This window comes from Nerophis lumbriciformis, linkage group LG16, assembly GCF_033978685.3.
Source record: "Nerophis lumbriciformis linkage group LG16, RoL_Nlum_v2.1, whole genome shotgun sequence".
In the NCBI taxonomy this organism is placed as follows: domain Eukaryota; kingdom Metazoa; phylum Chordata; class Actinopteri; order Syngnathiformes; family Syngnathidae; genus Nerophis; species Nerophis lumbriciformis.
In genome coordinates, this window is record NC_084563.2 from 10,424,602 (window position 1) to 10,440,486 (window position 15,885).

Consider the following 15,885-nt stretch of genomic DNA (forward strand, 5'->3'; position numbering starts at 1 on the left):
CACTGGCCGCACTGCTTTACGGTAAAGGAGTCACACAACAAACAAACGAAACCTCAGTCTTTTTTTTTTTTTTTTTTTTTTTTTTAAACGTTCATTTATAATATTCAACATTTACATACAATAAAATAAATAATAATCAACACAAGTACATAGACAGTATAAAACAGGCAATAAAGCAACTAAAGAAGAATGCAAAAAATAAAACACAATAAAACAAAATAAAATACAAATACAAAAAAAAAAAAATACAAAAAAAAAAAATACAAATAAAAAATAAAAAGATATATTTAAAAGCCATAGGCTCACACAAATTCCGTAAATAATCCAAATTTGGAGCACAGCATCGTAGTTTTCACAGCTTTTTGGTTGTCAGAGGTAGAAAGTGTTTTAAAGTAGAATTCTTTTTTAAAGGCACAAAAAACAGGTCGGGTATTGAGAAACTTATATGTATGAATATAAAACTTAGCCAATAGTATAATGAGGTTGCAAATGTAAAATTTATTTTCACTTTTTTTTTTCAGACAGTGTAAATCAAAATAGCACATCTTTAAAATAAAGCACAAATGTGTCATGAGTATTGTCCAAGATGAACAAAACCTCACAGTCGAAATGTGTATTTCTTACGGTTTTGTTTTTGTTTTGTTTTTTTTATAAACCTTTATTTGTCGTATGCAACATACAAGCAAAGAAATAATAATAATCAAAAACAAGTACAGAAACAGTACAAAAACAGTCCAAAACATGAAGTAACTAAAATAGAATGCTATATATATATATATATATATATATATATATATATATATATATATATATATATATATATATATATATATATATATATATATATATATTAGAGATGCGCGGTTTGCGGGCACAACCGCGGAGTCCGCGGATTATCCGCGGATCGGGCGGATGAAATTAAAAAAAATTAGATTTTATCCGCGGGTCGGGTCGGGCGGTTGAAATAAAAAAAAATTAGATTTTAAATAGATTCAGGCGGGTGGCAGTTAAACCAATTCGGAAATATATATACATAGTTAAATGTTGTTACCTACATACGAAAAACGAGCAGGCACCTGCAGCATATGCCACAACAGAAAAAAAAAAAAAAAAGAGATGGACACTTTTACGGAGCGGAGAAGGGACGCCTCGCCGGGGTCTGGGACCGAGGCCCCTTCCCCCGAGAGGGCCCCACCGGGAGCCGTAGCTGAGGCGATCCGCGAGAAGGGCCCGACGCACGTCCAGGGTCACCACCGCGCCCACCGCACCGACACCCCGCCTCGTCCGCCTTCGCCGCGGCCGGCGTCATGCGCAGCAGGTAAGCAGCTAACCTGCCCGCCACCACCGTGACAGGGGTCACTCCGCGCGCTCCGCCCGCGCAGCTTACCTGCCCGCCACCCCTGTTGCCGGGGGCACGTAACAGGGGTCACTCCGCGCGCAGTGCGCTCACGAAAGGGGTGGGGCTCACCCTGGTTGATATAAACAGCAGGACGGTGGCCATGGAAGTTGGAACCCGCTAAGGAGTGTGTAACAACCCACCTGCCGAATCAACTAGCCCTGAAAATGGATGGCGCTGGAGCGTCGGGCCCATACCCGGCCGTCGCCGGCAGCGAGACGCGCTTGGAGGTGCGCTCAGCGCGGCTCCCATATGATTGCGCACTGGTGTGCGTCTGGGTCGTGACAGCGTGGCACGCGAATGTCTGTGCTGCTTTGGATCAGTCTCCTTTCTTTAACAGGCAAAAGCTTTATAACCTCACTAATGCCTTGCATCGTCTATATTAGATATATAACAACGGGCGGGTGCGGGCGGGTGCGGTTCTGATCAAATGTTAGGTCGGGTGGATGGCGGATGGTTGATGACTTTCTGATGCGGTTGCGGATGAAATAATTGCCTATCCGCGCATCTCTAATATATATATATATATATATATATGTGTGTGTGTGTGTGTGTGTGTGTGTGTGTGTGTGTGTGTGTGTGTATATGTAACAAAGTGTCAAGCCATAGGCTCACACAAGTTCCGTAAATAATCCAAATGTGGAACACAGTATCGTAGTTTTCACAGCTTTTTGGTTGTCAGAGGTAGAATTATTTTTTTAAAGGCACAAAAAACAGGTCGGGTATTGAGAAACTTACATTTATGAATCTAAAACGTAGCCAACAGTATAATGACTAACACCCTCCCCCTTCCACATCCCACCTCCCCGGATTGTAAATAACCAAATGTAAATAATCAAATGTATTTCTAATGTATATACTTGTTCTTATGCCATCTGAACTCACTATCTTACCAAGTCAGACCTACACTGTTTCAATGCCCATTACTCTGTTGATGCAATTGTTGATGACTGAAGTATGCTGTTATCAACCAAACCCTCCTCATCCCACACACCCGGATTGTAAATAATGTAAATAATTCAATGTATATACTCTGATGATTAACTTGTGTGATGACTGTATTATGATGATAGTATAGTTGTACCATGAATTTATTAACGTGGACCCCGACTTAAACAAGTTGAAAAACTTATTCGGGTGTTACTATTTAGTGGTCAATTGTACGGAATATGTACTGAAATGTGCAATCTACTAATAAAAGTTTCAATCAATCAATCAAAAAAAAAAAGGTTGAAAAGGTCAAATTCCTGTAATATTCTTAGATATTACGATCTCCGAGCAGTCCCTGAAGTGTACACGAAAATGATTGGCCCAAGGGACGAGAGACTTCCTGTTTTAGCGTTGCCTGAAATGTGATGTGTTATTCCCAAGGGTCGTGAATAAAAGTACAGTTAGCAGCACGTCGTGTGCTGGCTCAACTTATTTCCACAATACGGAACAAGACAATTCCTTTTCATTTAAATTTTTGTCATACAGTGTAAATCCAAATAGCACAGTCGAAATCTGTATTTCCGACAGTTTCCGTGCTTGGCTTTGCGACACTGGCCGCACCGCTTTACGGCAGAGGAGTCCCACGTGTTGTGGTCGCATGGAGGACTGCTGAGTCGGGAGTCGCTGCCAAAGTTGTGAGTGAAGAAAACGAGACTCAATGCGCACACACTTACAAGTTATACGTATTTTATGTCAAATATAAAACCTTTGCGTGTCATGGTTGTTGTTTGGAAAGTTAGTATGTTTATATGGTGCGACCCAGCTAGCAGCAAAGCTAATTCATACACTGTCCACTCGCTATTGTTTCATCCTAACATGTGGTCTAAAGTTTATTTTTCATGTATATTTTTCGGTCATTCTGTGTTTGTAGTTGAATGAATGAATGAATTAAATTAGTTTATTTCGGTTATATAATAATAATAAAAAGGGACAAGCGGTAGGAAATGGATGGATGGATAATAATGGACTAGATTTTATATCGCGCTTTTTCTATAATCAACCATTTTGTGTGATCGATTTAACAGCACAGATTATACATATTAGCAATCATACAAAAAAGAAAAGAATGACCGAAAAAGGAATAGGCTGAAGGTTATATTTGCCTATCATATACATTCACTGAAAATTAGATTGCCTGGAACATCAAAGTTAAAAAAATCAATTGGATGAATTGATTGAAACTTTTATTAGTAGATTGCACAGTGCAGTACATATTCCGTACAATTGACCACTAAATGGTAACACCCGAATACGTTTTTCAACTTGTTTAAGTCGGGGTCCACGTTAATCAATTTATGGTCTTCAGCTCATCACTGAGCTTATTCAATCATCAATCAATCAATGTTTATTTATATAGCCCTAAATCACAAGTGTCTCAAAGGGCTGCACAAGCCACAACGACATCCTCGGTACAAAGCCCACATAAGGGCATGGAAAAACTCACCCCAGTGAGACGTCGATGTGAATGACTATGAGAAACCTTGGAGAGGACCGCATATGTGGGTAACCCCCCACCCCCCTCTAGGGAGACCGAATGCAATGGATGTCGAGTGGGTCTAACATAATATTGTAATATGATATTGTAAGAGAGGATCCAGCATAACAGTAAGAGTCCAGTCCACAGTGGGGTCAGCAGGAAACCATCCCGAGCGGAGACGGGTCAGCAGCGCAGAGATGTTCCCAACCGATACACAGGCGAGCGGTGCACTCCGGGTCCCGACCCCGGACAGCCAGCACCCCATCCATGGCCACCGGACCTGAGTGTCTCCCCCTCCACAAGGGATAGGGGGGAGCAGAGGAGAAAAGAAAAGAAACGGCAGATCAACTGGTCTAAAAAAAGGGGGCTATTCAAAGGCTAGCTCCATCCTATCTTGCTGACTGTATTGTACCATATGTCCCGGCAAGAAATCTGCGTTCAAAGAACTCTGGCTTATTAGTGATTCCCAGAGCCCAAAAAAAGTCTGCGGGCTATCATTTAACTCCTAAAACTGAAATGCATTTGTATTTTATATTCCTTCTTACTTAACCTATTTCAAAAATCAATATGCCCCGTAAATTATAGTTTTCTCCTCTTAATTTAAATAACATTAAGAATACAAGCTTGTTTTCCCCCTTGCAGATTCGCCAATCTTATTTTATCAATCAATCAATGTTTGTTTATATAGCCCTAAATCACAAGTGTCTCAAAGGGCTGCACAAGCCACAACGACATCCTCGGTACAGAGCCCACATAAGGGCATGGAAAAACTCACCCCAGTGAGACGTCGATGTGAATGACTATGAGAAACCTTGGAGAGGACCGCATATGTGGGTAACCCCCCACCCCCCTCTAGGGAGACCGAATGCAATGGATGTCGAGTGGGTCTAACATAATATTGTAATATAATATTGTAAGAGAGGATCCAGCATAACAGTAAGAGTCCAGTCCACAGTGGGGTCAGCAGGAAACCATCCCGAGCGGAGACAGGTCAGCAGCGCAGAGATGTTCCCAACCGATATACAGGCGAGCGGTCCACTCCGGGTCCCGACCCCGGACAGCCAGCACCCCATCCATGGCCACCGGACCTGAGTGTCTCCCCCTCCACAAGGGATAGGGGGGAGCAGAGGAGAAAAGAAAAGAAACGGCAGATCAACTGGTCTAAAAAAAGGGGGCTATTCAAAGGCTAGCTCCATCCTATCTTGCTGACTGTATTGTACCATATGTCCCGGCAAGAAATCTGCGTTCAAAGAACTCTGGCTTATTAGTGATTCCCAGAGCCCAAAAAAAGTCTGCGGGCTATCATTTAACTCCTAAAACTGAAATGCATTTGTATTTTATATTCCTTCTTACTTTACCTATTTCAAAAATCAATATGCCCCGTAAATTATAGTTTTCTCCTCTTAATTTAAATAACATTAAGAATACAAGCTTGTTTTCCCCCTTGCAGATTCGCCAATCTTATTTTATCAATCAATCAATGTTTATTTATATAGCCTTAAATCACAAGTGTCTCAAAGGGCTGCACAAGCCACAACGACATCCTCGGTATAGCCCACATAAGGGCAAGGAAAAACTCACCCCAGTGGGACGTCGATGTGAATGACTATGAGAAACCTTGGAGAGGACCGCATATGTGGGTAACCCCCCCCCTCTCTAGGGGAGACCAAATGCAATGGATGTCGAGTGGGTCTGACATAATATTGTGAGAGTCCAGTCCATAGTGGATCCAACATAATAGTAAGAGTCCAGTCCATAGTGGGGCCAGCAGGAAACCATCCCGAGCGGAGACGGGTCAGCAGCGCAGAGATGTCCCCAACCGATGCACAGGCGAGCGGTTGACCCCGGGTCCCGACTCTGGACAGCCAGCACTTCATCCATGGCCACCGGACCTGTGAGGGGGAGAGGGGCGAGCAGAGGAGAAAGGAAAATGGCAGATCAACTGGTCAAAAAAAGGGGGGCTATTTAAAGGCTAGAGTATACAAATGAGTTTTAACTGTTACCGGGAGGGCATTCCATAGTACTGGAGCCCCAATAGAAAACGCTCTATAGCCCGCAGACTTTTTTTGGGCTCTGGGAATCACTAATAAGCCGGAGTTCTTTGAACGCAGATTTCTTGCCGGGACATATGGTACAATACAATCAGCAAGATAGGCTGGAGCTAGACCGTGTAGTATTTTATACGTAAGTAGTAAAACCTTAAAGTCACATCTTAAGTGCACAGGAAGCCAGTGCAGGTGAGACAATATAGGCGTAATATGATCAAATTTTCTTGTTCTTGTCAAAAGTTTAGCAGCCGCATTTTGTACCAACTGTAATCTTTTAATGCTAGACATAGGGAGACCCGAAAATAATACGTTACAGTAATCAAGACGTAACGAACACATGAATAATGATCTCAGCGTCGCTAGTGAACAAAATAGAACACATTTAGCGATATTACGGAGATGAAAGAAGGCCGTTTTAGTAACACTCTTAATGTGTGACTCAAACGAGAGAGTTGGGTCGAAGATAATACCCAGATTTTTTACAGAGTCGCCTTGTGTAATTGTTTGGTTGTCAAATGTTAAGGCGGTATTATTAAATAAATGTCGGTGTCTAGCAGGACCGATTTTATATACTGAATACGTATACCGTATTTTCCGCACTATAAGGCGCACCTAAAAACCTCAAATTTCCCCAAAAGCTGACCGCGCGCCTTATATATGGACCAATATTGAGCCACAACAGGTCTCACAACTACGGTAACTACGCCGACTTCATTTTCCCCCTTCTACGACTGCTTACCGTAGAAGACGAAGCTCTTCTTCTTCTTTTCAGGTTGATCCTGCCAGTAGCATATGCTTGTCTCAAAGATTAAGCCATGCAAGTGCAAGTGCAAACGAGTTTGCACTTGCAACGGTAATCAGCCGCCGACTTCATTTTCCCCCGTAGAAGAAGCTTCTTCTACGGGGGAAAATGAAGTCGGCGGCTGATTACCGTAGTTGCGAGACCTAAACTTTATGTAAAGACCCAAAAATGGCTCCTATTAAGAGACACGCTTGAGACGCAGAGTTTAAACTCAAGGCGCTCAGTCACGCAGTAGAACACGGGAATAGAGCAGCAGCGAGAGAATTTAACATTAACGAATCAATGGCGCGGAAGTGGAGGAAGCAACATGATGACCTGCGCCAAGTAAAGAAGACTAAACAGAGTTTCCGAGGGAACAAAGCGAGATGGCGACAGTTGGAGGACAAACTCGAACAGTGGGTTGTTGAACAGAGAGCAGCAAGTAGAAGTGTCTGTACAATCACTATTTGTTTTGTTGACGTTCCCTTTAGCGCAGCTCCACCCAGCCTCTACTGTAGCGTCTATTCTATGCGCCTTATAATGCGGTGCGCCTTATATATGAACACAATTTTAAAATAGGCCATTCATTGAAGGTGCACTTTATAGTGCGGAAAATACGGTACTTTCTATCAGTGGTCCCCAACCACCGATCCGGGGACCGGCACTGATCCGTGACGCATTTTCTACCAGGCCGCACAGAGACAGTCAATCAATCAATGTTTACTTATATACAACCAATGGTCACTGCTCACTGTACATATCCTACCAAGTGAGACCTACACTGTTACAATGTCCATTTCTCAGATTATATAATTGTTGATGACTAAAGTATGCTGATAGCAACCCAACCTATCCCCCCCCACCCCCAACCCCAACCCCCGGATTGTAAATAATTCAATGTATATACTCTGATGATTAACTTGTGTGATGACTGTATTATGCTGATAGTATATATTTGTACCATGAATTGATTAACGTGGACCCCGACTTAAAAACAAGTAGAAAAACTTATTCGGGTGTTACCATTTAGTGGTCAATTGTACGGAATATGTACTGTACTGTGCAATCTACTAATAAAAGTTGAAATCAATCAAGCAATCAATTCTTTACGCGCAACATAATTTCCGTTATTTTTAAAAACACAATATCTGAAGATTTTAACACATTAGAACTTAGCAAAATCACCAAACATGATTCCCGAGCGCGGCCACCGCTGCTGCTCACTGCTCCCCTCGCCTTCCAGGGGTTGAGGGTGATGGGTCAAATGCAGAGGATAATCTCACCACGCCAATCATTGGTACATTAACTTTAACTTTTATGAATAATGGATTGGTATATGTTCATAGTAGCACGCTTTGTGTATTATTCTAATTACCCTTTTTTGGAGTTTAATTATTGGGTCTGTTTGTTTTATAAACATTTCCCCAAACTTCAACACAATATGTTAAATGTGGAAAAATAAAAGAATAATATAACATCTGCAGACATTTCTTATTCAGCATGTGTTTTACTTTATTAAGAATAGCAATGGATTTAGATATTTTTTTCATATACTGTATATCAATTTCTATTAGATTTAATTAAAATGTTGCTTTGCAATTTGTCTTTGCACCACTAAACACCATCAATTTAGTTTTTTTTATCATTTAATGATAACTTATTAATATCAAACCATGTTTTTAGCTGAATCAACTCAACCTCTATTATCCTCAACACTTCCTTCAAGTCCTCTCCTGAACAATATACATTTGTATAATCTGCAAACATAATACATTTACATTTATTAGATACTAAACTAATATCATTTAAATAAAGTATAAATAACTTAGGTCCCAATACCAAGCCTTGTGGAACCCCACAAGTTACTCTTCTTGGCTGTGATTTAGTCTTATTAATTTCCACATATTGAGATCTATTACTTAAATAACTACTCAACCACTGTTGTGAAACACCTCTCATGCCATAGTTTTCCAATTTTTGCAGAAGTAAGGAATGATCGATTGTGTCAAAAGCTTGACATAAGTCAATAAAAACACCAACAATGTGTTGCTTTATTCCCCCCAGTAGTTCAGTTGAAGAATGTCGTACAGAGGCGGTGGAGGACGAGGTGGAGGATTTAACCGCGGTGGGGGAGGCAGAGGAGGAGGCTATGGCGGCGGAGGAGGCTACGGCGGCAGAGGAGGAGGCTATGGCGGCGGCAGGGGTGGTGGTCGTGGAGGTTTTAACAGACAGCAAGACTATGGACCCCCAGAATATGTTGTTGGTAAGTTTGTGCAACCATTAGCAGTACCATATCATTATCATGGCGCTACTGTGACAGTTTAAAGGGGAACTGCACTTTTTGGGGGGATTTTTGCCTATCAAGTGTGAGACAAAAACACGTTTTTCTTTTTTATGCATTCTAAAGCCATGTCCACAAAAACACATATTTGGGGTTAAAACAATCTCCATCCACACAAGTGTAGTTTCAAAAGTGTCTACGTCTACACACAAACGCATACACCTGCTGTCATGCACATTTTGACCAATCAGAAGCCTGAAAAAAGCAGCAATAGCTGACGTGGTGGCATTACACTTCCTATTATGTTTATTTTGATAAACTAGGCGTACAATAACATGTACATACTCTGTAAAACCAGCCTGCACGTACACAGAATCCTAGGAACATTATTAAAGAGCGCATGCACGCCTGTGCTGCTGAAAGCCAACACTCATAGAATTATAACATGTTCAGCAACATGGTGATGTATTACATGTGCAGTGAAGTGTACATTATTTCTAAAATCAGCACGCACTAACGAGCCAAGGAAACCCTTTTGCATGTTTAAGTGCCTATATAAAGTGTGTGCCGTTGCAAAACTCTCATGGAATTATCAAGCATTTAATCATGGATATAGTGATAGTACATGTGTAATGAAGTGTATATTGTATTTAACATCAGTACACACTACAAGGAGGACGCTACATTATGGTTGTTTTTTTTAGTTGCTTGGTCGCTTTTTGCACGCAAGCAAAAATGGAAGCAAGACACGAAAGTTAAAGGGGAACATTATCACCAGACCTATGTAAGCGTCAATATATACCTTGATGTTGCAGAAAAAAGACCATGTATTTTTTTTAACCGATTTCCGAACTCTAAATGGGTGAATTTTGGCGAAATAAACGCCTTTCTAATATTCGCTCTCGGAGCGATGACGTCACAATGTGACGTCGCATCGGGAAGCAATCCGCCATTTTCTCAAACACAGAGTCAAATCAGCTCTGTTATTTTCCGTTTTTTCGACTGTTTTCCGTACCTTGGAGACATCGTGCCTCGTCGGTGTGTTGTCGGAGGGTGTAACAACACGAACAGGGACGGATTCAAGTTGCACCAGTGGCCCAAAGATGCGAAAGTGGCAAGAAATTGGACGTTTGTTCCGCACACTTTACTGACGAAAGCTATGCTACGACAGAGATGGCAAGAATGTGTGGATATCCTGCGACACTCAAAGCAGATGCATTTCCAACGATAAAGTCAAAGAAATCTGCCGCCAGACCCCCATTGAATCTGCCGAGTGTGTGAGCAATTCAGGGACAAAGGCCCTCGCTAGCACGGCAAGCAATGGCGGCAGTTTGTTCCCACAGACGAGCGAGCTAAACCCCCTGGATGTCTTGGCTCACATTGTCCCGAAGATGATCAAGAGAAGAATATCGACCCTAGCTTCCCTGGCCTGCTGACATGAGGGTATGTCTCCAGAATATATTAATTGATGAAAACTGGGCTGTCTGCACTCTCAAAGTGCATGTTGTTGCCAAATGTATTTCATATGCTGTAAACCTAGTTCATAGTTGTTAGTTTCCTTTAATGCCAAACAAACACATACCAATCGTTGGTTAGAAGGCGATCGCCGAATTCGTCCTCGCTTTCTCCCGTGTCGCTGGCTGTCGTGTCGTTTTCGTCGATTTCGCTTGCATACGGTTCAAACCGATATGGCTCAATAGCTTCAGTTTCTTCTTCAATTTCGTTTTCGCTACCTGCCTGTACACTACAACCATCCGTTTCAACACATTCGTAATCTGTTGAATCGCTTAAGCCGCTGAAATCCGAGTCTGAATCCGAGCTAATGTCGCTATAGCTTGCCGTTCTTTCCGCCATGTTTGTTTGTGTTGGCTTCACTATGTGACGTCACAGGAAAATGGACGGGTGGTTAAAATCAGGCACTTTGAAGCTTTTTTTAGGGGTGTTGCGTGAGGGGGAAACATTTTGAAAAAAACTTCGAAAAATATAATAAGCCACTGGGAACTGATTTTCGATGGTTTTAACAATTCTGAAATTGTGATAATGTTCACCTTTAACGTCATGATTTGTCGTTAAAGACTAAAAACAAGATAATGTTGCACCTTTCTTATGACACCAAGCAAAATGTCTTGCTTGTCAAAGTTGTCCCATCAGGTGGAGGTTCCACAGCGATCATATCCAAAACAGCTGACTGTCATTAGCACCACTGGGAGTGTTGCAAAGCCCATTTTGATGTGTCTTTTTTTTTTATTAATGTTGAGTGAAAAGAGCAGCATGTTTACGTTTAAACATACAGTAAGTCCTCTTATAATGTGTTTAAAGGCAGTGTTGTTGAGCTTGGAAATGACAGCGTGCAACCTTCACGTCATCACAAGTCTCCGTTTGTGCCGTGTACACGCTTACGCTAAGTGGAGAGTTTTGGAACTCTACACTTTGGCCAGGGTTTGCAAAAGTACGTGTTTTTAAAGACAAAAGTATGCGCGTGCGTGTGGACAAGATTGGATTGTAAATCATAGGCAAAGTTTAAAAAGAAAACGTGCAGTTCCTTTTTAACAATGGACGTTTTCTCCACTGGTGTAAAAAGTACACTCGTTAACTGTTATGTCGACATATCTTCTCCACAGCTTTAGGAGAGTTTGTGCATCCATGTGAGGATGAAATTGTGTGCAAGTGCACAACAGCTGAAAACAAAGTTCCCTACTTCAATGCCCCGGTGTACCTGGAAAACAAGGAACAGATTGGCAAGGTGGACGAGATATTCGGACAGCTGCGTGACTTTGTATCTTTTCTATTCGGCATCTGTCTCCCATTTTATTGTTTGTATTTTATTTGTAGTTTTCTTAACGCACCCGGTCAGTATTTTTCCGTCAAACTTTCTGAAAATATGAAGGCGTCTTCGTTTAAAAAGCTGCAGAAGGTAAACATTGCATCCCCAAGTTCATGTATGTTATTTTGCATCGGTCTATTAAATGTGTTTTGTTTTTTTTCAGTTTTATATAGATCCAATGAAGCTCCTACCACTGCAGAGATTCCTGCCCAGGCCGCCTGGAGAAAAAGGCCCGCCAAGAGGTCGAGGTGGGGGTAGAGGCGGAGGAAGAGGCGGCGGTCGCGGAGGTGATGTTTTTGAAATCGCAGCTTTACTGACTCTTTGCTTTCATTATTTAGTTTACGCATTTATTGTAACATTGCTCCACTGTAGGGTTGTACAGTATACCGTATTAGCACAGTACCGCAATACTAATGAATCATATTCAGTACTATACCGCCTCTAAAAAGTACCGGTTCATTCATATTATGTTTCTAAACTCAGGAAATATGTCCCTGGACACATGAGGACTTTGAATATGACCAATGTATGATCCTGTAACGACTTGGTATCGGATTGATACCCAAATGTGTGGTATCATCCAAACCTAATGTAAAGTATCAAACAACAGAATAATAAGTGATTGTTACATTTTAACAGAAGTGTAGATAGAACATGTTGAAACAGAAAGTAAGCAGATATTAGCAGTAAATCAACAAGTAGATTAATAATTCATTTTCTACCACTTGTCTTTAATAACTTTAACAAAATAATAGGTAGATCAGGGGTGCTCACACTTTTTCTGCAGGCGAGCTACTTTTCAATTGATCAAGTCGTGGGGATCTACCTCATTCATATATATAATGTATATTTACTTATTTATGAAATATATGTTTTTGTTAACAAGTTAAAGGTGTTTAATGATAATACATGCATGTTTAACACATATAGTTAATATTGTTAACAAGTTAAAGGTGTTTAAAGATAATGCAAGCATGTTTAACACATATAGTTAATAAGTAAAAGGTGTTTAATGATAATACAAGCATGTTTAACACATAGTTAATATTGTTAATACATTAAAGGTGTTTAATGATAATACAAGAATGTTTAATACATATAGTTAATATTGTTAACAACTTAAAGGTGTTTAAAGATAATACAAGCATGTTTAACACATAGTTAATATTGTTAACAAGTTAAAGGTGTTTAAAGATAATACAAGCATGTTTAACACATATAGTTAATATTGTTAATAAGTTAAAGGTGTTAAAAGATAATACAAGCATGTTTAACACATATAGATTCATTTCTTTCATGAAGACAAGAATATAAGTTAGTGTATTACCTGATTCTGATGACTTGCATTGATTGGACAGTGGTGCTGATAACGTCCGCATTTTCGAATGGAGGAGAAAAAAAGTACTCCTTTCTGTCCAATACCACATGAAAGTGGTTGGTTTTTGGCATCTTATTTGTCCAGCTTCCGTACTCCTTTGTATACACTTTACAAGAAATACATTGTCGGCAAACTCCGTAGCTTGCTAGCTTGTGCACGCCAGCTTTCTGAGTCTCTTATTTTGTTAGCGCAACTGTGCAGTCGGTCTTTGGGGTTTTGATGACAGGTACGGCGCCAGAGTCTGTTGAAATAAAGTGTTTCTCGCCTTCCAGTCGGTAATTTTAATGAGCTGGCAGCAGCCAGCGTCATCTCAGAAGACCCTCGGGTGCCGTGAATGTCAATCAAGTGACGTCATAGTGAAGATTTATGATCGCTCATTTTTAGGACTATTTTTTTAATGCCTGGCTGGTGATCGACTGACACACCCTCCACGATCGACTGGTAGCTCGCGATCGATGTAATGAGCACCCCTGAGGTAGATAAATGACACAATATGTTACTGCATATGTCAGCAGCTAAATTAGGAGTCTTTGTTTGTTTACTTACTACTAAAAGACAAGTTGTCTTGTACAGTATGTTGATTATTTTATTTAAGGACAAACTTGCAATAATAAACATATGTGTAATCTACTATAAGATTTTTTGTTAAAATAAAGCCAATAATGCAATTTTTTGTGTTCCTCTTTATTTAGAAAAGTATCGAAATACATTTTGGTACCTGTACCAAAATATTGGTATCGGGACAACACTACTCCACTGTTTATTTTAATTTACCTGAATAATCTGCGCTGGTTTCAGGCGGATTTCGTGGTGGAAGAGGAGGTGGTGGGCGGGGAGGAGGTGGACGTGGAGGATTTGGAGGAGGTGGACGTGGAGGATTTGGAGGAGGTGGACGTGGAGGTGGCTTCAGAGGGAGAGGCGGATTCAGAGGTTCGACCACACTCTAAACATCTTCTATTTCCATAAATGTGTTATTGTTAAGTCCCTGTTTGTTTTTATTTTATAGGCGGGAGATGATTTGCCATGTGTCGATAATTCATCCCAGCGCTTTTTTAAGGGTTTCAGCACCTTTCTACGTGTATACATCATTGGACATTACATCTGGGGTGCATTTTTTTTTTTTAGTTTTAGTTTTTTTTTTTTTTAACAAGTCTTGTACAAGTGATGGACATTTTGATTTTTACTCCAAATGCTTGTGACAACCACATTTCCTTCACTGTGTGCATTGGCATGCTATTGTCCTGTGAGCATGAGCACATGCCTTCACAAACCATCATTAGTCACATATGAACACATGTGGGCAAAGGGGACCCAGAGTTTTATAACATTCTGAATTTATCTGCAGAAATTGGTCAAGTATTTTGTAATTATCATGATTAAATGTTTTTTTGTGTAATATCTGTTGTTTTTGGTACTTTAAAAAGGTAAACATTCAATAAATAAAAAAACAATTGTGACCAGCAATGGGTAATGTGACAGATTTTAATGATTGCGTGTTTCTACGCTTTTTTTAAGATGTACAGAAAGTACAGTACTTGCAAAAAGTTAGGGATATTTGGCTTCCGGGTGAAATTTCATGATGAAACTAAAATGCACTACTATATGCCTTTCTGCAATAATGTTTTTAAAACATGCCTTTGTTTAAGACAGCAAGTTGTGCAGAAAATACTAGGACATCGTACATTCAAAAGTTGACAGGTCAACGCCATTAAAAGTGCATTTTCAGGGTTTCTACAGGGTCATTACATGGATTTGTGAACATTAAAGCCATAAATGGCTTCAAAAAGCATTAAATTCAATGTCAAGAGGCACTACAACAATTAAATGTGGTGAAATCACACATGCTATTAGCTAATTACAAGTCGGCGAATAAAGGCAGGCATAAGTTAACGGTGCCAGATTTCAACTTCTGCTGTTGCCACCACAACTGGTAGCTATATATATATATATATATATATATATATATATATATATATATATATAAAATAAATACATTCTTAAATTAAACAGTTCTGTGAGCCCATTCTAATTCACCAGAGAGTGACTTAATTCAAGATTATCTTTATCAAATGCTTACAAATTTGTCCAGTTGAATACAACCTGAAGTTGTCTTTATTTGTAAGTTATCATGCCATGATTTTACCCACTTGGGAATAGATTTTCCTGAGTTTGACACCCCTGGTCCAGACAGTTGTAAGCTCTTAACTATCTGCAGCGGGACACGGGAATTACATTTGTTTTAAGTGGCATTAAAAAGGCATTCAATTAGATTATTACATTAAAGTATCCAACATCTCACAATCACTAATTATGTATGAAGTCATGTAGAGAACTAAGATTTTTTTTTTTGATTTTTTTATCACTAAAAAGTTTATATATGGATTTTATGAATCTCCTCGATGTTATCCGCAGTAATTGATTGAGTACTGCATTCAACAATACAGGTGGATTTGTATGTTAAAATACGCTAAGGAAAACATAATTTAAAGATAAAACATGCTACTAGTTGAGGATTAACCTTTGTCTCTGCAAGGTTGATCAAAGTGTTACATTATACACAAAGCTTTATCATTTGCGTGTGGCAATTATTTGCTAAAGGTAACCTTGGCATTAGTGTTGCAGTCGTAAATAACTCCATTTTCCGCTCGAAAACAATCAAGGGTGTGGAGATGTCCCCATTCTCTATAGAAGAGAGAACATTTTGTGTTTT

General features: G+C 40.1%; 1 protein-coding gene across 2 annotated transcripts; it reads left to right on the forward strand.

Annotated features, from left to right (window-relative positions):
- Positions 1-2,794: 2,794 nt before the first annotated feature.
- gar1 (GAR1 homolog, ribonucleoprotein) lies at positions 2,795-14,571 on the forward strand. 2 transcript variants are annotated; one of them, XM_061976603.1, is made up of 7 exons: positions 2,795-3,021; positions 8,760-8,955; positions 11,595-11,749; positions 11,828-11,887; positions 11,961-12,084; positions 13,974-14,105; positions 14,182-14,571. In XM_061976603.1, the coding sequence occupies exons 2-7, from the start codon at positions 8,772-8,774 to the stop codon at positions 14,190-14,192; spliced, it is 666 nt and encodes a 221-aa protein (XP_061832587.1). In that variant the 5' UTR covers positions 2,795-3,021; positions 8,760-8,771; the 3' UTR covers positions 14,193-14,571. The 2 variants fall into 2 exon arrangements, with proteins under 2 accessions (XP_061832587.1, XP_061832586.1); XM_061976602.2 differs by having other exon boundaries at positions 2,796-3,021; positions 8,757-8,955.
- Positions 14,572-15,885: the final 1,314 nt, after the last annotated feature.

Excerpts from the sequence above, each read along its gene's own strand:
- gar1 (XM_061976603.1), top strand. The coding sequence starts at position 8,772 with ATGTCGTACAGAGGCGGTGGAGGACGAGGTGGAGGATTTAACCGCGGT. Across the intron at positions 11,888-11,960 it reads CGTTTAAAAAGCTGCAGAAG|TTTTATATAGATCCAATGAA; the intron begins GTAAACATTGCA and ends GTTTTTTTTCAG. Across the intron at positions 12,085-13,973 it reads AAGAGGCGGCGGTCGCGGAG|GCGGATTTCGTGGTGGAAGA; the intron begins GTGATGTTTTTG and ends CGCTGGTTTCAG.